Consider the following 20,514-nt stretch of genomic DNA (forward strand, 5'->3'; position numbering starts at 1 on the left):
ACCGCCGCCGCATTCCCAGGGGAGCGCGGAGGAGGAGCCGCTCCCCAACTCCGTGGGCCCACGGAAGGGTGGGGGTCAGGGGCGGTCCCCCTCACCCTGTCCGTCTCTGCCCCGAAGGCGCAGCCCGCTTCCAGGGCTGCCATTGTCATGGAGACCCCCACTACCACCGCCAAGCTATAAAGCCAGCTCTCCAGACGTCGGGCACCTCACGAGCCGCTGAGCCCCCCAAGTCAAAAAAGCAAGCGTCCCGGCCCCCGCGAGAGAGGAGGAGGCGGGGAGAGGCTCCGGGAGCTGGAGGAGCGGCGCTCCCCGCCGAGGCAGGAGGCAGGCGCGCCAGGCGGGCGCCACCCGCTCAGCAGGGGGTCCCGGGGTGCCCGGGAAGCGGCACCGCCCCAAGCCACACGGGACCGAGGGGCGCCGGATGCGGGAAAGAAGAACCCGGGAGTTGAGGAGGCCGAGCTCGAGCTCCGGGGGTCGGGAGCAGCAGGAGGCCCACACCTCCAGGCGGGACGCGCCGGGAGCGGCGAGGCAGCGGGCAGCCTCGGGGTGACCGGAGCGGGCACGGCAGGACCCCCGGCTTGCAGCGGAGAGGGCGGTACCGGTGTCCGGGGCCGGGGCCGGGACCCCGAAGGTGGGTGAGGGAACGGGGGCGCCCCCGTGCGGAGCTGTCGGACTTCCGGGGCTCGCTCGGCCGAGCCATGCTCAAGCCCAAAGACCTGTGCCCCCGAGCGGGGACGCGCACCTTCCTGGAGGCCATGCAGGCGGGCAAAGTGCACTTGGCCCGCTTCGTGCTGGACGCGCTGGACCGCAGCATCATCGACTGCCGAGCCGAGCAGGGCCGCACGCCGCTCATGGTGGCCGTGGGGCTGCCGGACCCCGCGATGCGCTCCCGCTTCGTGCGGCTGCTGCTGGAGCAGGGCGCGGCCGTGAACCTGCGCGACGAGCGCGGCCGCACGGCCCTCAGCCTGGCCTGCGAGCGGGGCCACCTGGACGCCGTGCAGCTGCTCGTGCAGTTCAGCGGCGACCCGGAGGCCACGGACTCGGCCGGCAACAGCCCGGTCATGTGGGCGGCGGCGTGCGGCCACGGGGCGGTGCTGGAGTTCCTGGTGCGCTCCTTCCGCCGCCTGGGCCTGCGCCTCGACCGCACCAACCGCGCGGGCCTCACCGCGCTGCAGCTGGCCGCCTCCCGCGGCCACGGGACCTGTGTGCAGGCCCTCACGGGGCCTTGGGGTCGGGCGGCCGCGGCCGCGGCGGCCCGGGGTTCCAACTCCGACAGCCCCCCCGGCCGCCCGGCCCCGGCGCCCAGCCCGGAGCGTCGACGACCCAGCCCCCGCCGTCTACCGCGGCCTCTTTTGGCACGGTTTGCTCGAGCTGCCGGCGGCCACGGCCACGGTCACGGCCACGGCCACGGCCACGGGGGTGAGCTCGCCCCTGCTGGCAAGGGCTCGGGCCGTCACAGGGCGCAAGGCGGTGAGAGGCCGGAGCTGGGCCGGAGCATGAGCCTAGCGCTGGGTACCATGACGGAGGAGGAGACAGCGCGCCTTCGGGCGGGGGCTCTGATGGCCCGGTCAAACTCACCCCAGTCTTCCGGGGGTGGGCGGTGGCGCTCACACGAGGTGCTGGAGGGAGCGCCGCCAACCCTAGCGCAAGCCCCTATCGGCCTCAGTCCCCACCCCGAGGGTGGCCCCGGCTCCGGCCGCCTGGGCTTACGCCGACGTTCTACAGCCCCAGACATCCCCAGCCTGGTCGGGGAGGCCTCGGGGCCCGAGAGTGGCCCAGAATTGGAGAACGACGCTCTGCCTTTCTCGGCGCCCGGGCCAAAGGCCTGGCAGGCGGGCACAGAGGCTGTGGTGCTGCAGGCTCAGCGGTGAGGGCCACGGAGGTCGAGCCCTGCGGAGCCCACTCTGTCTGTGGTCACTGAGCTGTCTCCCTTTCCTCAGTCTATCACTGCGATTTGCTGCCGCTCCCCCCCCCCCTTGTCCCCGCTGCTAAAGGGAGACCTCCATCCAGATGTAAGAAACGGACCCCATCTTTGTGTGTGTGTGTGTGTGTGTGTGTGTGCGCGCGCGCGCGCTCTTTGGTATTTCCCGTGTAGATAGCTCACCTTCCTTCAACCTGACTTTCTTGTCCTGGGGGGAGGGGGAGGTTAGAGGTGGGAAAGGCTACTTCTGTAGGCTTCCGCTTTCTAGCTAGGAACGTGAACCCCTCAGCCCCAGCCCCAGCCCTGAGGCTCAGCTGCCTAGGTTCTGCTTCCGTTCCCGCAGGACCCCCTGCCTATTTCTAACTTCCCATTCGCCTCGGCGGCCAGGTAACAGCAGAGCTGGCTTTAAAGAACGAAGGCCCAGGCCGCGCATACTGATGCTGACCATAGTAGTTTTGACAGAACACCAAAGTGTCCCTTCCTGTAAGTGCTGGAGAACGGGAGGAACGAGGCGGCCCCGTGAGCTTTTTGGACAAGGGGGCTGACTATGAAGGAATCTAGTGGTTAAGGCTTTCTGAGGCGCAAGCAACCTCCTCCTTCAAGACAGTGAGAATGTTTAGGCGTTGTTTACCGGATGTTCTCTTCTGGGGGATAAACTTCTGACTCTGTCTCAGTCAGACCCAGGGGTCAATTTCATTGATATTGTAGGGTCACTGCCCCCCCCAACCCCTACTGTCTCCTAGGCCAGCTTGACCCCAGCATGATTGCATTTGAATTTCCTCTGTGAGGTTCAATGCTTCACTCATCCTGGCCCAGCCTTATATTTCCGCTCAGTCCCAGAGGCCTGAAATGGAAAGGACATAGCGCTCCACCTCCTCCTTCCAGCTCCCCCATTCTGCACGTGGGTGCTCCGGGAGGGTGGAACAGTTAGGAAGGGTTTGCTTAATTGTATTTCTTCCAACTCTCAAAAGAACTCGTGTTTTGAGCCTTTTGTGTTTGAGGCAGAAAGCAGCAGGTCTGATCCGAGGCTTAAGAACCTGACAATGTCTCTTTAAATAGCACCTCCGCGAGGGGGATAATTGACTGGAGTGTTTGCAACGTTAAGCGGCGGGGCGCGCGCGGGAGTCGGGAGCCCACACGAACCACAGGTCCCCGGTCTAAATTACATCCAGCTCCGGAGAGAGGAGGGGAGGGGGAGGGGCTGCTGAACGTCTCCTGCCTCTTGCTGGGCTGTTAATGGAGGGCAGGGCAGACGACGGAGGCTAGTTCGAGCCCGAGGCCCCCTGCTTGTGCCCCACCGTGTGGGATGCAGGCCAGCCCAAGTTCCAGCTTTTATTACTGGGCAGATTAGTGAGTCAGAGGCAACTGTGGAGAGGCAGTTAGGCCCCCGCCCCGCCAAGTCTTTTTGTCCTCTCCCTCTCCGCCCCTGCCCTGAGAGGGGGCGAAGAAGGGTTTGACAGGTCGCGCGCTTTAAGACCCAGTGTCAGCGCTGGCTCCTGGTGTGAGAGCTGTACCAGCAGGGCGGGGTTAAAACTCCCGCTGCAAGGCAGCGAGAGCTTTCCGGTACCTCGGGTTTCTGTTTGTGAACCCCGAAGTGTAAGGGTTGTAGCCCCTCACCTGCCTGCGGTGAAGTCTTTTTAAGATGTCGATCCGTTCAGTCTTTGGGGAAAGGTTTCTCCCCGAGGGAACTGCCCGGAGGGAGAATGCTGGTGGTCAGGAACCAGCTTTGCAGGGGTCAGACACCGACCCGGTTCCTGGCCTCGCTAGCGTCCGAGGCCGCGCGCCGGCCCACAATTTGGACTGTGATCCTTGCTGCCCCCTGGTGGCACCTCTGCGTTCTCCTCGCTGCGCCTTGGGAGCTCAGACTTGGCAGTTACCGGAGATCTTCAGATGTGTAACGTCTCCCTCTGTGTACATTTTACCCACGAAGCGTGTCCCTCCTGTAGAATATTAAATCCGGATACTTGACGTCGCTTCACTTCAATGAAGTGAGGAACAAGGAAAGCCGGGTGTAGTGAAACGTGCCCGGAGCCCCACTAAGGACCCCTTTAGCAAGAACCCCAAGCCATTTTGCAAGCTAAGGCTGCTGCTGTTGGAAGATCTCCTGCCATCTTTAGATAGGACACCTGGAGCTGCCAACCCCTGTGGCTTCCAGACCTTGACCCGACCGTGTGTGTTGTCTTCTTAAGATGATAGTTGCTTTCCATTCTGTGGTGATCTCTGCTACCCCACACAGACACACAGACACCCCTAGCCCCAGCCCCGCCCCTCCCACACAAGCACACACACCTGCCTTTCTTCCGCCCCCCCCCCCCCCCCAGTGACAGATGAACAAACAACACGTTGTCTGAAAAGCCAGAGGAGGTCAGGGCTGGGACGCTCCAAGCGAATACTGTTTTTCCTCTGACCCTTCCTCGCTCGCATTCCGTTTTCAACTGTGTTTAATTTTAACGAAGTTTCGTTTTTTAATGGTGTAGGAGTACCAACATCTTTGGCTTACGAGCATCATGAAATTTGGCTCGCCCGTTGTGTCAGGGGCGCTGTCAGTCTTTCCAGCGCCACTGGCGTGTATTCTGTGGGAACGGCACCTTGGAGAGTCTCTGTTGGGTATATACAAGTGCTGCTCCTGCTTGGGGTCTGTGGAGTGGCTGGGAGGCGCGTGGCTGGAAGTGATGTTTCTGGAGCACCGAGGTAGATTTCCCCGTCTGAACTGAGCTGCCGCCGGCCGCCGGCTGCCTTGCTGACCGGACAGCACAGACTCCTCGGCAAGCTCTGTGCAGAACTCCAGCACCCTTCACTCACCCCAAACTTCCTGTCGGTTCTCGGTATGGATGCTGGAGCTGCAGTCCCTCCCACAGTGGGAAAGGCATTGCCGTGTATTCTGCTTTTCGTATGGTTGTCATCATTGCGAAGAGTCACCCAGGCCGCTGACGCTCAGTACCGGTTGGTGTGGAAGGCTGAAGGGCATTGGCACATGCTTTTGGAGTATGAGGCATGTGGTGAAAAGGACTAATGGGAGTGAGAGCAGCTAATAAACCCAGTGTTGTTCAGTTTGGAGAGCTGGCCTCTCTTCGCCTTCCTGCTCACTCCTGCCTCGTCTCCCTTTGAAAAAATGGAAGTACACACTCCTACCTTCATCAGCCTTGGCCCCTTCCATTCTATAGCTAGAGAGTCTCCAGGGCTTCTTCTCCTTCAACTGCTGGGGCTGGGCTTGGGGCTGGTGGCTGCAGGCTAGGGCTGACTCCTTTCTCCTTGTTAAGTGGTTTCAATGAGCACTGCGTTGGGTGGAGAGCTCAGAAAAGGAAGACTGGAATCATTGTCAGAGTAGAAGTTATAAGGTAATTTTTCTCACCTCCTAATGGACCAGAATCCAAGGTTCTGGCCACTTTCCTGCACTTCTGAAATTTCAAACTGACCCAGATTTAAGAAACGAACAGGGTCTGCTTTTCTCTCAGGTAGAAGCTTCAGAGAACTTTCTATGGGTAGCCTGAGGACCAGGTGAAGAAGCCAAAGTTGAAAGCGGTCAGCTTCTGTGGTCACATGTTGCCAGAGCCCCTGTGGCTCCTCAGTAGGCTCAGCCCTGGCCAGAACCCTCTTACTCCTTGGCTTCCATCTCTAGGGCCTTTCACTTCCTGCTTCCTTCTTCCTCTGCCCTCACATTAGATATACAAGCCACAAGAGAAGCTGGGTGTTCTGTGGACTCAAGTGACCATGCAGGAGCCCACCAAACACCCACTCCAAAGGCATCCAGCTTCAAGAAAGCCTAGCCCTAGCCCCAGCCCCAGATAATGGAAAGCCCAGAGGTTCGAACATTCAGTTTAATTTAAAACAGGCACAAGTGCAAACAAGTCACAAAAAAAGAAAAAAAAAAAATTTTTTTTCTCCTAGGGAAGATGCTTTTGTTTTTAAAACTCTGACCCTTACAAAAAGACCTTGCAATTTCTTTGCCCTAATGAAGGTTTCCAGGGAGCAGAGGAAATCTAAAAATGTTATCTGGACAGGGTCCAGACACTGGAGTTCTTGGCATTCCCTGTCTCACAACAGCCAGGAAGGTGGGAAGGGAGGGAGGTCAGAGAGGCAGGTGAGTATCAGCTGGGGCAGCAGGTTCACGCAGGAGGTACCCATTACCCATCCCTCAGCATGAGGGACTCCCCTTCCTCGAGGCGGTTCACCTTTCTGTCCCAACCCAGGGTTCTGAAGAGGAGGGGTCCCTGATGATCTGGCTACCGAGAAGTTGCTGACAGGTAAAACAAAGTTTATTCCCTTATTATTTCTGTCTCAGTACGTGAGGAACTCAGAAACCTTGAGGGCCCCCAGCATGTATTAGACTTGACATGTAACATACCCCTTCACTGTTTAGATAACAACATGAGACTTGAGGCCCAAAAGGCAGGTCCCTTCAGAGTGGAGCTTGGTAGAAAAGAGGATGAGGAAGGTGGACAGCTCTTCTGAGGCTCTCCGTAACTGGAAGAGCCTGGACCATTGGGGGACTTTACACACACACACACACACACACACACACACACACACACACAGAGAGAGAGAGAATATGAGAATATGTTCCCTCCATCTTGGAAAATGGAACCACTTTGACCATCAGCCTCACTCACTCTCTCACAAGATCCCCCTTGCCACTCCCATGGCCTACACACAGGCAGTTCCCAGTTCTGTGGAGGCTTTCTAAGGAGAGGGGGTGCCAGGGGACAGGCAGGAAACAGGTGCAAGTGGGGCTTCCGGAAGTCAGACCAAGGGAAGAGGAAGAAGGATTCAGGCAATAAAATCCTTCCCCATGGCCCTCTGGGACTCCAGGGTTTGCAGCTGTAGCCGAGAATAGCCAGTATCCATGTGCAGATCGGGCAGGCACCCTCTTGGTGGCCCAGGGCACTGGTGGACACCACCTTTAAAAACCTGCAGCAGCCTGTCAGCTTTGCTGGCTGGTGGCCAGGAGCACCACTCTCCACGTTTCTTAGAAACATCCCTGTGCAAATAACAAAGGGGCCAAACCTGCAGGGGGGTGGGGGGCGGGTCGCTGTCATCCCAAAGGCAACTGGGACTCCGAGAGGAACGAGACTGAGGGGGGCAGGTCCGGCCTGGCCCAATGGGCAAAAGGGCAAGAGGGAAGGGGTGGGACTTCACATTCAATCTTTGGAGAGAATACTGAGAGAACAAGGCAGGTAGGCCCTGCCAGTGGGCTGGCTGCCCGGCGTCCTTTGCCTGTTGGCACAGGTAGCGGGTGCACCCTGGATGGGCTCAGCAGGTGGAGGTCTGCTTGCGGTAGAGCTGTATGAGAGGCACCAGGCACTCGGGCAGCCCTGTCTGCAGCAGAAAGGGGTGGTCCAGGAGCTCCTGGGCCGTGGCTCTCTCTTGCGGTTCCCGTACCAGCATCCGTTCCAGGAAGTCTCGCAGCACTGGGGAGACCTGCGGGGCAGAGCAGTGAGAAGGAGCTCACAGTCACTTCCCTGCCGTGGCTTGACCGCTGTTTTAAGCCAGGGGAGGATTTCTTACTTCCTGGTTCCTCCCAGGCTCACGGGTTGTTGGATTAGGGAAGCAGGGAAAGGAGGCCAGTTCACCCGTCACAGGAGCTGCAGAGCAATGGAGTGAGGATGTCCGGAACCCTGGGGAGCGGGGTTCCATACATAGCCCTGCCTGCTTCTCAGGGCTCTTGGCATTCAGGCTCTGCAGCTCTGTGAGATGGGCGTGGAACTGGCATCAGCGATCCGGTCCCAGAGCTAGAAGGCTGCCTTAGGATGCTTCAGAAGGCTGCCTCCTTGGGGCAGGTCACTAATGGGTGCTCTTGTACACCTGCTTATCTCAGACTTAGCAGGGCAGTTCTCCAAGGATCAAGCTGTCTTGGAGCCGCTTAGAAACTGTTTCAATCCTCTGGGACATTTTTTTTGCTTTGGCCACCAGGTGGCAGTACCATTGAGCTGTCGTGTGCCCATCTGCCAGCAGAGAGACGGATGTGGCAGGAGAGAGTTAATTATAATTAGTATATATCCTGGTTCTAGGGGACAAGCAGTGGCTCACCTAAGGTCAGGATGTGCCATACAAGAGGACAAGCACATTCGTGGGATAGCACTGGGTTGGTATGGGGACCCTTGACAAGGAGGGTGGGTTCCTCCTTGGGAGACAGCTGGGAGTCCTGGGGTCCTCACTCTTCCTCCTTATAGATACCGGCGGGTTCCTGTCAAGAGCCTGCTGAGGGGCAACTCTCCTGCTGCAGGGGGGAATTTGCTGGCGTACAAACAGGGGAGTTTGTACATAAATGTTACTTTGCACCCAGCGCAGGTTTTACAGGGAACAAGACCAAAAGCAACACCCTTCTGCTTCCGTGCAGCCTACGCACCCATACTCTTGTCTGGGGGGCGGGGGCGGGATGGACTTGGGGTGTGAGGTGGGGGGGTCCCACCCTGCACGGTCACCGACCTTGTAAGAGTTCTTTAGCTTGGGTGGGGGGCTGTCCCGGAGCCTCTTCATGGCTTGCACTGGGGAGTCGCTGAAGTAGGGAGGTTCTCCGTCCACCATCTCAATCACCATGATGCCCAGAGACCAGATATCCACCTGCAAGAGAACAGCCCTGACTCTGCTGCTGGGGCCTGGCCATGTTGGGTGGAACATCTTGTCTCCTTAGGGAGTCTGCCTCACCCCTCCCCTGGTCAGCTGCTCTCTGGGCAAGAAGCCAGTGGCCATAGAAGCCATCCCTCATGGAGATCACTGGCCGTATGCCCTTGAGCTGAAGAGAGCAGTGGGTGGCAGGGCCTGTTGCACAGTGAAGTCTCAGGTGAGAGTGTCACCATTGAAAGGGGGAGGCGGATATCTGTGAGTTCGAGGCCAGTCTGGTCTACATAGTGAGTCCCAGGAAATCCAGGGCTACACAGAGAAGACCCTGTCTCAAAAAGGAGGAAGGGGACAGGTGCTGATTAAGTGAGGACCTCGGAACTTCGGTTATTAGTGGTGGGAACCCTTAACAGGGACAAAGCAGAGGCTCCCCTGAGCCTCTCTGGGGAGGCCGGGCAGTGCAGGGGATAGTTACCTCGGTAGCATACAGGGACCTGGAGATCACTTCAGGAGCCATCCAGTAGGGGGTTCCTACCAGGGATTTCCTCTTGGGGACATCTTTGCTGATCTGAGCACAGAATCCAAAGTCTGAGAGCTTCACCTGGAGTTGAGAAGGAAGTAGGTAGAGACCAGGAGGAGAAGAGGAGCTGGAGAGGATGGGGTGGGCGGCTGAGCCACAGGAAAGGGGCACCTACCCTGCCATCAAGGGTCAGCAGGATGGAATCGCTCTTGATGTCCCGGTGGATGACACCCTGGGCGTGCAGGTAAGCCAAGGCCTGAAGCACAGCTTCACACACAGTAGCAATCTGCTCCTCATTCAGCCTGGACAGGGAAGGCGGGCCACCCACGGGAGAGCTGAGTTATCAGGGGGGCCGGGCTGGGTAGAGAGGAGTCCCAGACAAACGGGCCAGCAATTCCCAGGCAGCATATTCATACAGGCTATAACCTCCCCACCCCCTCAGGGTGGCTCCTCCCTCAGCCCAGCCATGTCAACCACCCACCTGACTTGGGAGATGATGTCTGTGAGGGCCCCGCCCTGCAGGAACTCCATCAGCACCCACAGCTCCTCGCCCACCAGGTAACTCTTGTACATCTCTACCACATTGAGGTGCTGGTAGTCACGCATGATCACCACCTGAGGGCAGAGAGAGGCCTGAGTGCCTGGCATAGCATCCCATGGTCAGGCCACCCAGCCTTCCTGCCACGTCACTCCCGGGCACCGAGCCCTCCCCTCACACCGCACACCTAAGTGCCCTGCTTGAGGCCCCAGCCAGTCCCCACCTCATTAAAGAGCAGCTCCCTGCGTTGCTGCTTTCTGAGGTCCATCATCTTGACCGCCACCTGGCGACCCGAGTGCTTCTCCCGGGCCAGACACACAATGCCCGTGGAGCCCTCCCCAATCTTCACATAGCTGTCCAGCAGCAGCCTGGGGTCACCCTGGTCCACCACCATCCTGAGCGCAGCCTTGAACTGCTCATGGGTCACAATGCCCGTGTCCTCGCCAGCCAGGGGCCCCTTGGCCACTGTGGGGTCCTGGGGCAGGTAGAGGTTGCTGGTGCTGATCTGAGCATGCCGAGTGCGGGGGGAGCCTGCCGGAGAGGACCGGCCCGGAAGTGGGCAGGCAGCCGGGGCTGTGCGGAGGGACTTCTGGGGGCTGCTGGTATCTGAGGTGGTCAGAGGACTGAAGGTCCCCGTGGGCTGATCGGAGGGCAAGGACTGTGCCTTGGCCACTGGGTTTGAGGAGGGGTCTTTTTGTGGTGGTCGGAAAGCAGAATTGAGCTGTGAAGACAAGGGAACAGAAAACAATGGAGAGTCAGGGCACATTTGAGGCAAGTTCCTTACAGGCGGGGGTGGCTGATGTGGGCTGGACCCCGGCAGGGTCACCCGAGACTTCAAATTAATTTGAGGAAGCAGACAACTGAAGCTGAGGCCTAAGCACAGCCACACCGGCATTCCCCAACCCCCAAGCTCCTAGGTGACAGGCCAAGAGCATTTCTTTATATCTACTCTACCATAGACAGGAAGTCCCCAGGGTGTGTTCCAGCTGGGTATTTCTTCCTGGGCAACTGACAGGTGGACCTCAGGGAGGCCATTCTGAGACAGATTCCTCTGAGAAGCTGGGTCAGGTGCTCCCGGCATGAGCGGAAGAGGCCCTGGGCAAGGGGCAGTGGGTGGCTGTGACTGGCTTCCAGAACCAAGACGGGAAGGAAGCCACAGCTGGGGTCCAGCGGCCCTCTTGGGAGGTTGTGTATCTAGGAGGTGATACCTACCAAGAGGCTCTTGGGTAAGGAACCCGTGGGGAGTTAGTCTCACAGCCTTGGTGGCGGGTGAGGCAGAGGAGAGACAGCCCATCCCTAGGAGCCCACGAAGCCCTCTCCTGAGTTCAAGCCTTCCTGCCAGCACTGGAGTTAAAGGATCCCACCCCTCCCAAGCCTCCTAGGATCTTGTGTTTTTAAAAGGTGTGAGGAGAGGGACCCTCTAGGAGCTCCTCAGAGGCCTGCCTAGGTCTCCCCTAAGTCCACCACAGTACTCACTAGGTTTTGCAAATGGCCACAGCACTGAACTCACTCAAGGGCCTCTCCTGGAGCCACCACTTTAGGCTGCTTGCTCAAGTGCCCCAAATCTAGGTCCTGCCAAAGGCTTGCCAGCTCTATGCTCCCACTCCCAGGCTTTTTTTTTGGGGGGGGGTCTCACTTCCCACCCAGCATAGGCCCTGGTCTTGCTGGGAGTCTGCAGGTATCCAGTGACGGTTGAAGATTCCGTCATGCCTTTGAGAGCCCCAGTTAGCCAGGTGGTGGTGACACATGATTTTAATCCCAGCACTCAGAGAGACAGGTGGATCTCTGTGAGTTCAAAGCCAGCCTGAGTCCAGGACAGCCAGGGCTACACAGAGAAACCGGAGAGAGAGAGCCTCAGCTAGAGAACATTTATCTGGAAAGTCTGCCTTGAAGGAAACCACTCCCCCTGTGTTTGGAACCATGTGGGGGTGCTCAGGCCTACAGTGCCCACAGGGGTTCTCAGTAGTGACTGGGGATGAGCAGTGTGCTGACAGATGATGTCAGCACCCCTTTCCTCCAGACCCCTGCAGCCCACCCAAGCAGGCTCGGGATATCAACTGACCCTCACCTCCCTAGTGCTACGCCTACCTTGCCCTGTCCCCCTTAGTCCAATGGGGATATTTCCCAAGTCAAAGCCTTCCAGAGACCCCCTAACCTCACAGACACGTGAGGGGCAGGAGAGTATGAAAGCAAGAAGCCTCCTCGGTGCCTGCACCGGAAGTGACTCAGGTCACCCTCCAGTTAAGGCTAGACCTTAGTCCTACTATCACCACAGTAGAGGGTCCGGCTTGCTCTCAAAGCCCTCCCTTTTTGAAGGGAGGCCCCTCCACTGTAAGCAGCTGTTTCTTAGGCCTGGCTTAAACCCCCTCAAGCTCACCCTGTCTCTCAGGAACTAGGTGGTAACTATCCACCATGATGGCAGAGCTTTGTACACAAGACCCAGGAACCCAGGCGGCCTGAGACAGGATGACAGCTCCGAGAGGCTGCCTTCCCCGCCTGCTTCTGTGATTCTCTGGAGATCCTAGCATTAGCTCAGTCTGAGCGGTTAATCATCTGCCGAATGGGAAATGGTGCTCCTGTCATTGCGGATAGGATGAGCAGGTAGGTAAGATGTGAAACGGGCTAATCTGTTTGCCAAGGAATGCCACCAAGCCTGCCTCCCCTCTTCCTGGTTGTCTTGGGAAAGGAGTCCTCTGTCCGGCTATGTCAGTCCCCTTGATTCTCATAGCACACACTCTCTGGAAAGTTGTACCCCTCCGGGGACATTGAAAAATTAAGGAGGGGCCAGACAACACACAATGTGGAAGTGAGAACTGGAGCCTTGACTCTTCTTTGATCCTTTGGTCTTCTCATGACACGCTGTAGAAGAAATAACTATGGGGAGAAAAGGGAAAGGAGGAAGGGGAGGAGGCGGTCACTGTAGGCAGCGGTACCCAGAATCCCCTGCAGTTCTCAGGGAAGCAGGGGGCTCCAGAAATGCCCCTCAAAGAGGGAGACGGAGGGACCCTGCTCTGTCCAGGCCGGGGCACATATCCCTACTTGGGCCTCAAGGTTCTGCCCTGAGCTTTCGGTTAAACATGCTTTTAAAGGAGGGTCTCCCTCCTGCCGGGGCTCTGAGAATAGGAATGTCAGCCATAATGGGCTCTCCTCTACCTGAAATGACTTGGCCCACAGCCCACGACTCACACATGCTGAGCCTTTGGAAGACACCGTTTCAGATGGCGAATTCAGGCTGTAGTCATTAGCCGAGGCCACCCTGGTTGGATAGTCCTTTGGATTTCTCACATCTCCACTACTTACTGAGCTACGGATGTCTGCCAGGTGTGCTTCCTTGATCTCCCTAGAGTGACCCCAAGAGGAAGTCCCAGGTGAATATACCTTATTCTGTGGCAGAGGGACCGGCTTGCTGCCGCTTGCAGACCCCGTGGCGGGAGCGGACAGAAACATGCTTCGGAAGAGCCGGTGCTTGAGGCTGCTTTCCTGGTTCTTCGGGCTGGGGCTGCCTTCTCCACCCGGCCTACCCACGGCTGAGCCCACCAGGCAGGACTGTGGCCGGGCCTCCTCCGAGCTATGCTTGGCAGCCTTCACCCCACGCCTCCCTGTGGCCATAGGGGGTGAGGCGGCAGGTGGGGAGCTCTGCAGACAGGCACCCAGCTGCAGGCAGCGCTGCGAGGCTCCCTGGAACTCAGCAGGGCCCAACGACTGCGCCTTGGCGGCCAGCCCATTGGGCAGGGCCTGAGGGCTCTGTGGCTCCGGCCATGGCATCTGCCTGTGACTTGCTGGTGTGCCCCCGTTGCAGCTGAGGTAGAGGCCATGGGGATCAGTGCGCTCGGACTGAGGACTTTGGAGGTACATATCCGGGTCCGTGGCCCATTGATCGTCCCCGAGCAACCCCAGGGACTGTGCCCGCCGCCGGCTGGTGGGGCTGCGTCCTCGCAGGGTATTGGAGCTGATAACTGACAATTTCTGAATGTCGTTGAGCAGCCCCGAGATGTAGCCCTCCGTGGGCACTGAGCTGCCCCGTACCACCGTCTACAGGAGGAAGACAAAAGAGTGAGGCGAAGCAGCCCCTTCCGGGCAGGGGGTGGCTCAGAACCTACCGGAGGGCCCTGGGAACTAACGCCTACCCACCTACTTCCTTTATCACAGACCCACCCATTACGGTTTCAGACATTTGCCTGTGTTCACCATGGGTCAGGCCCATGCTGTGAAGCCTTTGAACGCTGGGAGGCCTTTGTCAGCAGGGCAGATGGGTTATGATGCAACATGAAAAGTGGGTGGCCGGCTGAGCCTCAGGAGCTAGAGAACTCAGGAGAGACACTTCAGGCTCTAGGGCCTTGCCCCTCCCCCGCTCCTCCCCTCCAAACACTAGGGCTCCTGACCCCAACTCTCAAATCTCCACATGTGACCCCAAGTCTGTGACAGATGCAACTCCTCAGGCGATACAGGTCTAAATGGCGGATAGGATATTCTTCAAGACCGTTGTTAACTGAAATTCTAATTAATTAACGAATTAATTTTGGTGGTCTGGTGGGTATTTTTTTTTTTCAAGACCCCTGTAGCCTCACCCTGTAGCCTAGGCCGGGCTCCAACTCTTAACAGTATGACTGCCTCAGTCTGCCAAGCGCTGGGCTTAATCGAGAGCCACCACACCTGGCTTAAAAACCTCCCCAGGTAGAAGGGCTGATTAGCAGAGAACTGAGGCAGGAGGCTGGATTCTGACACCCGAGCCGCCCCTACAGATGCCTCCGGGCTTTCACAGACTGCTTCCTGGGGAGTGGCAGAGGCTGAGCATGGCTGTGGGCCTGCCCCCCTTACCTTCATGGGCTGCAACTGCACCCGCGTGATTCGAGAAGGGTCCACCACGGGCTTGGGCCGTCTCAGAGTATCCAGGATGTTCTGCCATTGTGGGGGCAGGCCCACGAACTTGCCTTCCTTGGGGTCAAAGGAGGTGTGGACACGGTGCTGGAAGTTCTGTGGGGCTGATATCTCAGGACGTTTCTTCTTTTTCTTGCGGAACATGGTGCCTGGAAGAGGAGGGTTAGCTGAGCTGGTCCCAGTGACCCTGGGGGTGGCTCACTGAATGCTGCGAACCAGGCCTCAGGCCTCTGGGTACTAGGCCTCAGGATTTTGGGTACCAGGCCTCAGGCTTCTGGGTGTCTCTCCCAGCTATTCTCTGTCCCTGGGGCTTCCCTCTGTCTTCTGAACTTCCTCAGGGAAATGGCTGGTTCCCAGGAGAACAATCTTAGAAACAAGAAAAGCACTGTAACAAACAAACAAATAACTAAAAAGCCAACACAGACCACAAGCCAGGAGATGAGGCATCCATCTTATTGCTTGTGCCCCCGTCACCTGCCAAGGAGTGTTTTTATAAAACCCTTTACAGATATCAATCTGTGTCGAAGAATTACAGAAAGAAGGCCGGAAGGTAGGAGGCTGGCAGACTCATTCCGTGAAGCAGGTATAACCTTGACCCTTCAGCCAAAGAAGAAAAGGAAAATCTGAAGCAATCTCACTTAACATAAGTGAGAGCCGGGCATGGCCTTACATGACTGCAATCCCAGCTCTTGGGAGGTTGTGGCAGGGGAATTGCTGTGAGTTTGAGGCTATCGTGGACTATGTAACAAGACCTTGTCTAGATGGCAATACCCTGGGAAAGACCATAAATGTGAAGGCCTACTAGCAAATTGAATCAAACGCTTTATTAAAAATTTCATCGCGGTCAACTCTTGTTCATTGCTGACGGACCAACAGGAAACCTGATATACAACATTACCAAGAAGCCAGCAGGGCCAACTTTCAGCAGCGCTGTTGCCCAGGCTGAGTGGGTATCATGAGACTCGGCAACTCAAGAACGTTCCTCCCCACGAACACGCACTTTGCCTTAATTCTGGAAAGGGCTGAGCCAAAAGGGTAGCAAGATCAAGTACAGGTCAAGTTCTCCAAAAAAGTCGCAGAGTCCCACTTACCCACTTTCTGTGGGTTTAAATCTTATCCTAGGACACTGCACAAAATGTCTCATGGTCAAGCCTGCACCCCTCACCTTGGATCTGGAGTTGGCGTGAGGCCCTACTGAACTCTGTCAATGGAAATGATGTGGGCTTGGGGAGGGGAACATGGCTAGACCTGAGAGGGGAAACCTGGAAACCTCGAGGGTACAGGGGTTTCCCAAGGGAGCCCCAGGCTTGGATCAGCTTACTGATAAACAACGCTTGAGCGCCTTTGAATATGAAGTAGCTCAAAACACTTAAAAAATGATATGAATCAGTATGTCTCTGACTACATAAGATCTTACTGTGTTTCCTGGAGGGTTATCCCCCTGCCTCTGGAACAGCCGGGAGGCTGCGGAGAGACCTGAGGAGAAAGACCAGCACCTAAGATGTTATGGAGGATGGAGGCTGTCAGTGGACCTTTGGGTAGGAGATAGAGGTTTAGAAATCAGCTAACTCTTCAAACGTTGGGAAATCTGTGACCAAAAGGAAGGCCGCTAGAACTCATCCAAAATGTGGTCAGGCCAACTGTCAAAGTGGAAAAGCCAGAAGGTTCTGAAACAGCCAAATTAACTTAGAAAGTCCTCAATTCAAGGTCAACATAAGTAAAAGTTAATTGAGTTTCAATATGAAACAAAGCGGGGCGCCATAGCTCACACCTGCGGTACCTCATCTCCTCTGACAGGGGGTCAGAAATGTACTATACAGTGACATTGATGCCATCCTGGCCTAGAAAGGAGGAGGAGGTAGAGGAGGAGGCAGAACAGGAGGAGGAAGAGGGGGAGGCAGAACAGGAGGAAGAAGAGGAGAAGGCAAAACAGGAGGAGGAAGAGGAGGTCAAGGAAGATTAGGTTCTGGAGAGATGGTTCAGTAGGAGTCACTACTGCTCTTGCAGAGGACCTGGGTTTGGTTCCCAGCACCCACATGGCAGCTCACAGCTGCCTGGAGCTTCCGTTCCAGCAGATCTGATGCCCCCTTCTGACCTCTACAGGCTCCTGCAGGCGTGTGGTGTGCTTACATATACGAAACACACATTTTAAAAAGAAGGAGAGGAAATGATATTATTTATCATTTCACATTAAAAATAGCAAACACCCAGGAATAAATCTCTTCTTATTGAAATCCATAAGACATTATTAGAGATATTAAAGAATGTTCATATGTTGAAGATTTCACACTGTGAAGATGTCAGTTATTCCCAAATCAACCTACAGACTTATTTCGGGCTCAGCATATTTCTTGTGGCAGAAACTGACACACTGAGTCTAAAATGTGCAGGGAAAAAGAGAACCAGGAATAGCTGCAGCAGTCTGAGGGAACAAAGTTGGAGGACTATCCTAAATATATATTGAGATTTCTCATAAAGTCACCACAATTAATATGCTGTAGAAAAAGCACAAGGATTGACAAACAGAGCAATGGGACAGAAGCGAGAACCCAGAAATAGACCCACTCGGATGAGGTCACTTGATTTATGGCAAAAGTGACATTGCAATGCAGTGGGAATGGATGATCTTTTCAGTAAATGCAGCTGAAGCAATTAAATATCCATGTGGGGGGAAATGAACCTGAAGAAATGAGCTCATAGCATACCCCAAAGTTAATTAGACACAGATTATAACCTACACGTGAAAGGTAAAATCATAAAGCTGGTATGTGTGGGTATGGTCTGGCTGTCCCCTCTCCAGTCCCCCAATATGGGATGACTATATTGGGCCCAGGTTCGATGGGTTCTTCTGGAATTGCTGATAGGCTGGAGCCCAAACCTGTCTATGTTCATGGATCCCAGAGGTAAATTAAACCAGCAAGGTATTCTCTGTCTAATCAGGAAGAGTAGGGGATTGTTACTTAAAATTTCACCCCTGCCATTTGTCAGTGTAGAAGGAAGGAAATAATTGCTGAGCTTAACTGTTGGGGTGAAAGGGGTTTCCTCCTTTGACACCACCCTAGTCTTCTAAGGAAAACAATCTATTTTTCGGACATGATTTTTATGATGGCACCCAGGCTGGCCTCCTGTTGATCCTTCTGCTTCCGACTCTCAAGTGCTGGAAATACAGGGGTGGGTTGCCACACCCAAATAAAAATATTTTCATCTATTTTGTAACAGTTTGTGTATATGTGTGTGTGTGTGTGTGTGTGTGTGTGTGTGTACCTGTGTGTAGGTATGTGAGTGCAGAAGAGGGTGCTGGACCCCTGGAAGTGGAGGTACAGGCAGTTGTACGCCACCCCACTTAGATGCCAGGAACCAAACTTCAAGAGCCATGCTTTTAAGCACTGAGCCATCCCTGCTTAGTCAGAGGTCTCCAAGTTGCCATCTCTAGGGCCTCTTTCCAACATCTTTCCAAGGGCCCTGAAAGAGCAGTTGCTGCATTTGCCAACCAGGCTGTGGTGTTCAACCAAATCAGGCAACAATATCAATCTTTAAATGTCACCCCAGGATCCCCACCTGTGTCCATCGCTAGTCATCCAAAGAGGAGCTAGAGTCAAAGAGGAGCAAGGCAGGAGCAGCTACCTCTTTCCTTCAGCCTAGCCTGAGAAGGAGGGCGTGGCCTCAGACCTGATGAAAAACCGGGCAGCCACAGGCAGCCTCTCCCCTTCTGTCAGACGCTAGCTCTGAGCCAGGACAGGGAGGCTGGCTGAGGATCAGACCTCAGGCTAAGAATGCACTGCGGTGTTTAAGGAGTGCTTTCAGTATTTCCTTCCAGCTCTGACCCATGACTGGATCAGAGCGGGGTGCCCACTGTTGGGAGGAAGGACTCCAGCCAAGACCAGTTAGAGAAGGAGGCTCCCCTGGCAGGGAGCCTGGCAGATAGGAATGCGGCAGTCCCTAGCAGAAGCTTTCTGGACGAAGTGCCACACATAGCTAGGAAACACATAGCTAGTGTCAGTTCAGGGAGCCACAGGCCTGGGACCACTGGAAGAAACAGAATCAGAAAAAGCAGGAATTGTTAGGCCCATTCTGAAGGCTAGTAGATCTGCAAGGAAGGAATTATCATTATTCATCATCTAGGTAAGGCTCACAGAAACAGGAAATGACTATGCATGGGGGGGAGGGGACACTAAACCAAGATCAGATTCCATGGGACCTGCTCTATCCCTATGCCCACCTATGCCCTGTGAGCAATGCTCTGCTAACAGTCTTCTTCTTGGCATGGAACAGGGTTCAGCTTATGGCCTAGTGAAAACTCACGGAAGTTGAAAGTGGGAGGGACAGGGGCTTCTCCCTCCACCTGACCTGGGGCTTGTCTAAGGAAAGCAGGGCCAGCCTGACTCGTAGGATGACCCTTACCTTATATGGAACCAGTATTTCTTATACACTGTGAGGGGTGGGCAAGATGTTTTGGATTTTTTTGTTTTGTTTTGGTTTGTTTTTTTGTTGTTTGTTTTTGGATTTTTCAAGACAGGGTTTCTCTGTGTAGCCTTGGCTGTCCTGGACTGGCTCTGTAGACTAGGCCTGCCTCTGCCTCCCCGAGTACTGGGATTACAGGTGTGTGCCACCGCACCCACAAAATGTTTTTAAAAGATTGCACTTGGGTCTGTGATGACCGGGTCTAGCATATATGAAAAACAAGGCCCTGGGGAGAGAGGTAACCATGGACTTGGTTCACAGGGCAGTGAGCAGCCTTCTACGTTTGAGGCCACCAATCCACGGGGACAAGGAAGAACAGTTCAAGTGCCCACTGCTGCTCCTGGAGGAGAGAAGACAACCGCCTGCCACGCCAGCTCCTCACAGACCCAGGACAGAGCCAGAGAGGCCTAAGACTGACAAACCTTATAGCAGAGACGTTCGGGTGGACATCTGTTGCAAGCGTGCTCTGCTATTTGGGAACCACCTTTGGGTCCTACCTCGGATCACCGTCACTTGTTCTTCTAACCTGTCACCCTGCTTTTCACCGGAAGTGAGCGTCCGGGGTGCTCACCCACCTTACCCTGTCACACCTGGCTCTGGATGGCTTCAGGTCTCTGCACCTTGAATGCCTTTCAAGGAGTCACTAAAAGGATTTAGAGAATGGACCGCAGGCTGAGAAAAAAGTGAATGGAAACCGGGTGTGGCGCCGCACGTGTTCAATCCCAGCACCCAGGGAGGCAGAGGGAAGTGGATCGCTGTGAGTTTGAGGCCAGCCTGTTCTACAAAGTGAGTCCAGGAGAGCCAGGGCTACAGAGAAACCTTGTCTTGAAAAAATAAAAAACAAAAACAAAACGTGAATGGAGAGAGGTGTGCAGATTAAGTTACCAACACAAGTGCATTCTGGGATACTGGGGTGAGGCTGGTGGGATCCCTACCTTTTCCGGGTATCAGGTTGACAGAACAGTGAAGGACACCCAGCTTAGGTGCCAGGGACATAGTGGCGAGTAATGTAGCAGCCTCCTCCCGAGAAGGCTCAGGGCATGCTTATCAGAGCGAGGTCTAGGGCTGGAAAGCTCAGCAGGCCCTTGGGACCCGTGGCCTTGACCTACTGTGTGCACGTGCTGCTGACAAGAGAAGGAATTCATTTCCCTCAGCTAGCTTCTTCAGGCACGGCGGGAGGAGAGGAGCAGGCTGTTCTCACTCAGGGAGCTGTCAGGATGGCTCTAATAAAAATCCCTCAGGGAGAGTCTGGTTGAAGAACCAGCATGTCACCTTCATGAGCGCTATCCAGAGGTCTGGGAGGAGCAGTTTACTCTCTGCTGTGGAGGTGAAAAGAAGGAGATGGCCACAAAAAACTAAGTTGCCCGAGTATAACAGCAAGGAGAGAGAAAGAGCCCACTTTAGACCCCAAGGCAAAGTTGGGGTATTTCCCAAGATTTCTTGAAGAAGGACCTACTTAGAAATCATGCTGCGAGATGGAGGCAACCTCTCTGGATTGTCCAGAGCTGACAAGTGTGTCCATTATTGCCATTATTGAGGCCCAAATCCTTGAAACTCACCTTGGGCCCATCATCCCACTGCTCTAGGAGCGGCGGTCCTTATCAGCTCCTGATTGGTTTCAACTGTCTCACTGGGCGG

At 55.6% G+C, this 20,514-nt stretch overlaps 2 protein-coding genes across 5 annotated transcripts in view; one reads left to right on the forward strand and one right to left on the reverse strand.

Moving 5' to 3' along the window:
• Window positions 1-629: 629 nt before the first annotated feature.
• On the forward strand, window positions 630-4,228 carry Ankrd63 (ankyrin repeat domain 63). The gene has a single exon (XM_055597623.1). The coding sequence runs from the start codon at window positions 699-701 to the stop codon at window positions 1,869-1,871; it is 1,173 nt and encodes a 390-aa protein (XP_055453598.1). The 5' UTR covers window positions 630-698; the 3' UTR covers window positions 1,872-4,228.
• Window positions 4,229-5,733: 1,505 nt separating this feature from the next.
• The window catches only part of Pak6 (p21 (RAC1) activated kinase 6), a 30,039-nt gene continuing 15,258 nt past the window's right edge, over window positions 5,734-20,514 (reverse strand). For all 4 annotated transcript variants that reach the window (XM_055597870.1, XM_055597745.1, XM_055597809.1 and 1 more), the window contains 8 exons: window positions 14,356-14,564; window positions 12,916-13,569; window positions 9,761-10,258; window positions 9,481-9,614; window positions 9,175-9,301; window positions 8,955-9,080; window positions 8,348-8,482; window positions 5,734-7,339 (listed from right to left, as the gene is read on the reverse strand). In XM_055597870.1, the coding sequence (XP_055453845.1) occupies window positions 7,172-7,339; window positions 8,348-8,482; window positions 8,955-9,080; window positions 9,175-9,301; window positions 9,481-9,614; window positions 9,761-10,258; window positions 12,916-13,569; window positions 14,356-14,559 (2,046 nt within the window). In that variant the 5' untranslated portion in view covers window positions 14,560-14,564 and the 3' untranslated portion in view covers window positions 5,734-7,171. The remainder of the gene's footprint in view (window positions 7,340-8,347; window positions 8,483-8,954; window positions 9,081-9,174; window positions 9,302-9,480; window positions 9,615-9,760; window positions 10,259-12,915; window positions 13,570-14,355; window positions 14,565-20,514) is intronic.

This window comes from Psammomys obesus, unplaced genomic scaffold (genome assembly GCF_907164565.1).
Source record: "Psammomys obesus unplaced genomic scaffold, mPsaObe1.curated_primary_1811, whole genome shotgun sequence".
In the NCBI taxonomy this organism is placed as follows: Eukaryota; Metazoa; Chordata; class Mammalia; order Rodentia; family Muridae; genus Psammomys; species Psammomys obesus.

Coding starts and splice junctions, on each gene's coding strand:
- Ankrd63 (XM_055597623.1), top strand. CDS start 699: ATGCTCAAGCCCAAAGACCTGTGCCCCCGAGCGGGGACGCGCACCTTC.